Source organism: Plasmodium brasilianum, chromosome 11 (genome assembly GCF_023973825.1).
Source record: "Plasmodium brasilianum strain Bolivian I chromosome 11, whole genome shotgun sequence".
Classification (NCBI taxonomy): Eukaryota; Apicomplexa; class Aconoidasida; order Haemosporida; family Plasmodiidae; genus Plasmodium; species Plasmodium brasilianum.
In genome coordinates, this window is record NC_090124.1 from 2,470,642 (window position 1) to 2,479,630 (window position 8,989).

The 8,989-nt window shown below is 18.7% G+C and overlaps 2 protein-coding genes across 2 annotated transcripts; one reads left to right on the forward strand and one right to left on the reverse strand.

The window, feature by feature from the left end:
- Positions 1 to 2,544: 2,544 nt before the first annotated feature.
- Positions 2,545 to 2,956, forward strand: MKS88_003967 (uncharacterized protein; the record flags this gene model as incomplete). Its single annotated transcript, XM_067217107.1, has 2 exons — positions 2,545 to 2,571; positions 2,702 to 2,956. The coding sequence occupies 2 exons, from the start codon at positions 2,545 to 2,547 to the stop codon at positions 2,954 to 2,956; spliced, it is 282 nt and encodes a 93-aa protein (XP_067072775.1).
- A 4,362-nt stretch (positions 2,957 to 7,318) lies between these two features.
- MKS88_003968 (uncharacterized protein) lies at positions 7,319 to 8,299 on the reverse strand (the record flags this gene model as incomplete). The annotated part of the gene is made up of 2 exons (XM_067217108.1): positions 7,319 to 8,107; positions 8,210 to 8,299. The coding sequence occupies 2 exons, from the start codon at positions 8,297 to 8,299 to the stop codon at positions 7,319 to 7,321; spliced, it is 879 nt and encodes a 292-aa protein (XP_067072776.1).
- Positions 8,300 to 8,989: the final 690 nt, after the last annotated feature.

Below are 8,989 nucleotides of genomic sequence, written 5' to 3' on the forward strand. Positions count from 1 at the left end.
ATTTCAGTTCACATGGTTCTATGTTTTTTATATTAATATTATGTATTATTATGAGATAATTTATTATTCTCTCTTATTATTCTTATGTATATGTATTTTTTGTATCATTGTAATATTTCATACATATTGTTAAATATTTGTATCTACAGTAAGAGATATATTGAGAAAATTAAGCGTATATAAGTTTTTATGTAATTTTTTTTCATAAAATATATGAGTTCATTTTATCTGATATACAAAATTGCACTTAGTACAAATCCCATCAATCAGTGAGGAAACATAGATTTTTAACATTCTTAAGTTTTTTTGTTTTTTTTATGTATATATGTGATTATTTCAAAAATTTGTTAAGCAAATTTATTATATATTCGTTTTAATATAAATGTATATTGTTGCTTTTCATATAATAAAACTGAAACTACATGATTTATTTTTTGTCAGTATATATATTTTATAGATTATTAACAAAAGATTTTTAGAAATAAATTATTATGGGAGTAATATGCTTCTAAGTTTATTCTATAGATGAATATTTTTAGTGGATTTTCCCATTTTATGTATACCATTGGATTAAATTATCAATATAAAATAATAATATTTTTCTTTTAAAAATTAATTCATAGTAGCTCATTAACAATTTTAGAATATATAAATTCGTATGAATTTATGAAGGATTTAAAATACTTGTATCATTATATAACTTGCATGATGATTGGATATAAAACTGATTCATAAGATTTACTTAGATTTCTATAATAAAAGAAATTTATTAAAATTTATTATATTTTTATGTTTTTAATAGTATTAAAGATATTTGTTTTGTTCGAATATGAATCTATCATTATTACTTTTTGTAGAAGTATTACTCGTTTTGTTCAGTGTTAAACAGTAAGTACTTTATAATAGTTAATAATATAGATATAATAAAATTTAATTAAAAATTAAATAATATGTAAATTTATTTTAAATGAATTTTTTTCTTACTATCATTATATATATATTATCATTTATCTATTTGTGGTACTTTCTAATTTACTTCTGCACATTTGTTCACAACAGAAAACGTGCGTTCATAAATATATGCAAAATGATATAGGTTTTACACCAATGCCTTTGAATATTATTAAATTTATTTAGTGCTTTTTTTAATAATTTAATGTTAAAAAAAAAAAATCTAAGTTATACGTATACCTTAATTAAAATATAATTATGTTTTTATCAAATCTATAGGATTCAATATATTTTAATTAAAATATTAAGACATAATTTGAGTAAAAAGCTTAATTATTTAAGGATAATATATATTATTTTTTGTAAAATTTATATTTAAGCTTTTTAAATGTTATAACATTAATTTTTTTTAAAGTGCTATAATGTAAATTCAGATATCACCCATATATTTATATTAATAGCTTTTTACTTATTATAGATAGGTGGATTTATAAGGGTATTCCTTAAGATATAAAACAGATTATATATTCCTATTTTCTGTTGATATAGAGTTGGATCTTGAAAATTTAGGATGATATATGGATAAACGTGTATAAAAAATTCATCACCCTGCTAAAAAAAATTTTATTATGTTCTTTTATATTATAATTTTTTTTATTATATTACTTTTAAATATATATGTTTAATTAAAGGGAAAAAAAATTTATTTCAAAAATTTAAGTATATGTCAATTGTAAAAAATGATTTAACTTAAACTTAATTAAAAATAATAATTTGAAAAAAATTGCTATTCAATAAAATATCAGTTATTTTTCTTTAAAATATATATTTTTTCCATAGATTAGGTAGTATATAATTAATTTCATTTTTTATATATATTATGGTCTATAAAATACTGTACTGATTAAGCAGTAACTAAATCATATGTTATATTTGACACAATATGTAATGTTGTTTATTTTATTTATTTTAACAGTTATCTTAATTATATTATTAATATTGTTAGAAATGATAAGTTCTAAAATATATCGTTAATGAAATTATTATTATTAATAGGATGAAATCCTTAAAATTAGTAATTCTTATTATAATATGTAGTGTATTATATATACATTCTATACCAACTATATATTCTATATAAGTTCAACATTTCTATATATTAACGGAACATGTATTTTTCTTTTAACTTTATTCTAAAAAGAATTAAAAAAAAAATTATTTAATTGATGCAATACAATAAATAATTAATTAATATATTTTCCATATTTATGAATGTGTTCAAGTTTTTTTATTTAAGAGGATGTTAAATTTTTTTTCAATAAATTTAATATAAAATTTTTAAAGTATAATTTTTCTATTATTTCTTTTTGTAAATGTAATATTCATTATAGTTATATGTATTCTATTAAGCATCATGTAGCAATATAAAAATTTTTTTTTTAAGTATATATAGTATACATTATATTTTAAAGTATATTATAATATTATTATTTTTTTCTTTAATATATAAATTAGAATATTAATTAATCATATAATAGAATGAATAATTAAGCTAATATTATTTATTAAAAACGCTTCGTTTATCCCTTTAACATGAATATGTTATTTAACAATGATATAGTATGATAATATTTTTTAAAGATATTTGTATTTATTTTATTCTCAGTTTTTTATAATAATTAATTTGTTTTTCACTATTAGATTTTACATTATACTAAATGGAAAATATTTACATTTCTTTTTCTTTTAGAGGTTATATAACAAATTGATGAATGGGAACTTAGATCTTGATAAAAAGTCATATACAAGAAATTATCGATTGCTCGTATTATATAAACAGGATAAGTATTCTAATATTGTAGGGTTAAAAGATGATACACCAAATAATGTAAAAGGCAAAAGAAAAAATATATATAATAATGAAAAAGGGGCCAAAGTGATAAAAAAACAATCTAATAGGTGCATATTACATAAGGCGCAATGCTATACAGAAGTCATTGATTAAAAAAACGCAATTTTTGATGGAAAACATTTCCATTTTGAAAAAAAATGGATTAAAAAAAAAGATTATCAGAATTTCCTTGAAGAAAATAGGAGAATTTGTGATATAGATTTAAAAAAAATAAAATTCAAAAATTATGGATATAAAATTGCTATGTTTGTTATTTTTTACTTGCTTGCAATAGGAATATACGTATTATCAGGATAAAAATCTTTGAGCACTGCATGGAAAAATCTTGAAGAGGGTAATATATTGAAAACTTTGTATGACTTTGTGGATAAGTGGGGAACAGATGTAAGGGCCTATATATTTTTAGCATTATTCAATGTACTTATTGTTATATTGATTATTGTGCTTGTAATAGGAATTTGTAAGGTTTTAAGAAATAATGAAAAATATAATAAAATTAAGTTAATGACTTAGTAAAATGTACAATAATAAGCATATATCTCATTACAATTAAACCCTTAATAGTAAGTAATGTGTGTAATATTTTTAGAGATATTCTAAATGAGAATACATATAATTTCTAAAATATTAAAAATTAACATTAATGTAATTGGTATTTTTATCGAACAACAATATAAATATATGTTCCTCATTTTTTTGTGAATTTGAACATTTAAAATTTTATTATTTTTATTTTAACATATAATTTACACTTAACTAAAAATACTTATTATAAAAATTATGTTTGTACATAAAAATAGATTTCAATGAACCATATATATGTTCTTCAAAGTGAATAAACAATAGAGTTATTCATATAATTTTGTTGAATTGAGTTAAATTATATTATAACTACCAATCATTGTCTTCTATACTGTAGAATGTTTTATTATAATATTATTATTTGTTAAGTTAAATAAAAGAAAATATATTATTTGTTTCACATTAACAATAAACTTATCTTGTTTTGTACTTAATTAAACTACATGAACGTATCTTTTTACACTGTTATATATATAAATATAAATTTGTACATAAAAATACCATTAATATTTATTTTATATGATATTTTTTATGAGATGTATATAACAAAATATATTTATTGAAAAATTATTCGTAAAAGTCTTTTGGTTTTATTATTATTACATAATTGTGAAAATATAAATATATAATAAAATAATATCTTTTTGGAATGTGGAAAATTTATTATTGTTTAATAATTTGTGTAATTTTAAACTTTAAAATTAATTGAACAGTAAAAACAAATTATTATATTATTATTGTTCCTTATTATATTATTGTTTCTATTCTTTATATATTATTTTAATGTATATTATATTGAAAATGTATAAATATATCATATATTGTTTTTATTTTTTATATCATTAAACATTTTATTTTGTAAATTAGTTTTAATAAGATATTAATAGGTAATATTTTTATTTATTCAGAATGTAATGATTAACATTATAATATCTATTACAATATAAAATAGATAAAACTTTGTTACTGAAAAAATATATAAAAGTAGTTCTGTTTAATTCTATCTAGAATTTCAGAAGTAATATAAACATTTTTTTTTCCTTTCTACAATATTATTGCAAGTTTATTGCATTAATTTTAAAATAATAATATATCTTATTTTTATTAGTAATTAGAAAATGTAGAATTATAAAATATAATTAAAGTTTTCAAATTACCAATGATATAACAACATTATTTATGAAAAAATTTTATAATTAAGTACTAGACAAATATATTGTATTTTATGTTTGCCTTAAATACATTAAGGTTTAATACTCATAAAATATTTTATCACTTAAATTTTGTTTGTATATTATTTTATTTTATTTATTCCATGGATGAATATTTATAGAATAAAATATATAACCAAGCATTTGAAATGAAAGTTATATAATAGATATATATAAAATTCATGGCGTATGTATATTTTTATATTAATATAAATATTATTAATTTATATCGGCTTATATATTTCAAAAATTAAATTTAATTTCTTGATAATTTCTTTGCAATTACTTTCATATTTCAGTAATATGTACATATTGTATATATTGAATTCTTGATATATGTAATGTGCCATAAATATTGAATTAACAACCATAAAATACTTATTTAATTAATAATACATGTTACACGTTCTGGTTTTTTATGTAATCTCGTCTATTTTTTTTTGGACAAATTTTTGGATAACATTATTTATTACCCAATTATAGTTAGAATTATGTAATTGCTTAAAATATACTAAACAGAATAATATTTAGTTGTAATTATTCATATTATGGAAGTGCTATTATAAATTCAATTATTTTAATTTTTTTTTTAATTTTACTAACTCGTTTATATATATTGAATATCTATGACTCATATTCAATGAAAAATATGTCTGTTTAACCTGTTTTTCAGGGTCCTGTTTCATTGCCCATTTTAACTACTTTATTATAATATAAAATCTGGGACTTAAGCAAAGAATCGTAAACATAAAGCATAAATAATATACCCATGAAATGTACTAACTTTAGTAGTTAAATAGAAAAAAATTTTATAAATGTTCTAACATTTATTCAGATATATGGCTTTTCTGTTTAATCTCTAATTTCCTTCTAATTTGAAACTTCTTATAAATTGGGCTATAAATTCCGTTGTTTATTATTTACAATTATCCTATAAATAGAACACTTCTATTAATTAAATAAAAGGAGTTTATCCATTTTTAGTTTTTTCAGTACACACAGAATATTTAACTAAATATAATTTTTTAAAATTGTCTACCATTTTTTTCTACTTCTTCGCCTATTTATGAGTCCTTTTTCCACTTATTAGTCATTTTTTCTATATGAATGTATAAAAATTATGATTATGCTATGTTCCCATAACACATGAACTTTTCCACGATTTATATTCGTAATATTTGGTATATATATGAGTCAGTTCATGATATATATATTTTTTCCAAGAACATATCTCTTTATATGTTAAATTATGTAATTTTTTATTTTTTGTTAATATGAAATAATGCTTTACAATATAAATTGGAAAATTAGGGAAAATGCGAAAATTAGGGCCTTTTGTTTTTTGTTAATAGAAAAAAATGGAAAATAAAAAAATATAAATTTCTTTGAAAAAGGGTAATATAATAAAATATATTTTTAAATTGATACTTAGAAGAAATAAAAAAAAAGAGGAATAATAAATTTTTAGATAATATATCAAGTGCAGTTATAAAAGGAAAATAAAATAAAAATTAATTCAAGAACCATCTTTTAAAAGAATAAAGAATAAAATAAATATAAAAAAGCAATAGAATATATTTAAAAATTTAAGTCTATTATATTAATGGTCACATTTATACAGTGTTATCCGTTCATTTTATATCAAATAAAATAAATCAAAAAATATGTACATATATTTATGAATAACATTGTTAAATAGGGTAATGTTAAACATTATGATTATAAATGACTATTAACTCTTATTTAACTAGTAAATATATAATAAACATTAATTCAATAAATTAAGGGAAATTTTATATCTATATTGTTTAAAATTAAAAAAACGCAGCTCATGTTATATGGTGAAAAAAAGTACACTTTATTCTCAATTATTATATAATATTAAGGATATAAAAAAAGTTACTAGATTGAGGAATTTTATACCTTCTGCTTAAGTTCAACCGAGGATTGAATTGTTAATATTTGCACTAATAAATTTAAATTTAAAGAAAAATATTTAATTATATTAGACATTCTAATTATAGAGGCATTATTATGATAAACTGAAATAAATGTAGTAGTAACTAATAAATATTTTTCTCATAAAAATAAACAATGATATATAATTTTAAATAACATAATATTTTTATAAATTACAAGAATAAAAGAAAAGTAATTTTTTAAAATATAATATTTTTCATATATTAAATAAATTCTATAACAAAAAAAAATATATAAGAACAAATACTATTAAAACAGAAATAATATAAATGCGAATAAATTTAAAAATAAATTGTGTTTTTTTATTTATGCAAGGAAATTTACAGTAACCATTATATAACTATTCTATGTTTTGAGTTAATATTAGTTTTTTAATGTAAACATTGCTCACTTTATTATTTGTTTTCATTGATCCAGTTTCATTTTTTTTCTATTTTTTTTTTTTCAATAAGAATACTTTTCGATTAATAAAAATATAATATATTAATTTCACTTAGTTGTATAAAGAAAAATGTTTAATTTATCTATTCCTATTTTATATGTTTTCTATTATACATATTTATCTGTCTTCTAGTCTTCATTTATACATGATGTAATATATAACTTAGAAATTAAATAGATGAAAATTTTGTAATTTCATTCCGTTCATTTTACTATAATATTTATTATTTTTATTCGCAATCTATTTCATTTTCTTTTCTTTAAACCATTCTTTCCATAGTTTATTTTCTATCCAATTTATATAAAAGGATGTTATCCAATTGTTATAGTCTGCCATAGTTTCTTTATACCTTTGTGTTACCATAATTTTTGCATCATCTATATATTTTTTATTAATTCTCTCAATTAAAAGGTTCCACATTTTATTTTCTTTTTCTCTACTTTTTACCCAATATGGATATGCTGCAACTTTTATGTAATGATCTGGATCTTCGCGCAATCCAGTTTTCTCCCAGCGTTCCCAATAACGATCTGCGTAAAATTTACTGGGTAATAATTCCCATGCATACTTCTTCTTTTTATTCCATTTAATCAATTTGGATTTCATAATTTTATTGTAGACGGATATATTTTCATTGAACCAACTTTCAAATTCTGACATTATATAATCTAATCCATGTGTTTTGAACCATTCTATGCATTGATCGTCACTCCAGTTTGAACATACATCATGAAGATTTGATTGATGATCTTTGAACATACTGGGATTACACTGCATCAATTTATCCTCTAAGTATTTCAAAAAATTATTAAATGCCTCCTTTATGTTTTTAATGCAAGCTTTCCTTTCCTTTTCAAAATCTTCTATCATTTCTTTTTCCTGTCTTCTAAGCCATAATTCCCAAAGAGAATTTTTATATTCTTCAAATATATGAATTTCCTTTAACTTTTGTCTTAAATATTCTTTTTGCATATCTTCAGAACTATTGTAACTTTTACGAAGTGAAGGCTTTGTTTTTCCAGTAAATATCTAAATAAAAATTTAAAAAATAATATATTTTTAATATTAATTTAATTTTTAGATAGAATTAATTAAAATTTAAATACATATACTTCAAATATTTTGTCCTACCCAACTAAAGCAACCATTATCATTTTCAGTGGTAGAAGATAATTTAAATATAACAGCAGAAGCTGATACAAAAAGGAATATTGCTTTCATCTTTAATAATATATAGTGTTATTTTATATTATTTAATTTTCAGTGAAATATATTAAATTACAAAAGCACACACTCTAAAATAACAAGTACAAAAATATAATGGAACAATAGGAAATGGTTAATAGAATATATTTATATTCCATTTGAAAAAAAATAATAAAATAAACATTTTTGAGTAAAAGAAATATAGATCAAAAAAATTACAAATTGTAATCTTTATTAAGAATTAATTTTAAAAAAATGTTATAACAAATATGTAGAGAAATGTCTATATCTACTTACATGTAATTAAATATTTATTTATGTACTAATGTACCCTTATAATAATTTAATTAATAATTTTATTTATTATTTTTAAATATTTAACTTTAAAATATAAACAATAATAATAATATATATTTTTATTTTAAAACATAATATAAATAAATATATATATATGTGCATATATATAGACAAAACTTAAAGCGTTATAATACATTATTACATTCATTGCTTTTTAGCATGTAGGCGTATCATTAATGTCAGCTATATATGTTTTATTAATAAATACAGTATCCTTATCATTAATATTTTTAAGATAATATTTTTTTTTTTTAAGAAAATATTATTCTGTATAATTATATTTTACGCTATATATACTGATATAGAAATGAAGATAAATATTAAATTAGAAAAAGCTATAAAAATAAA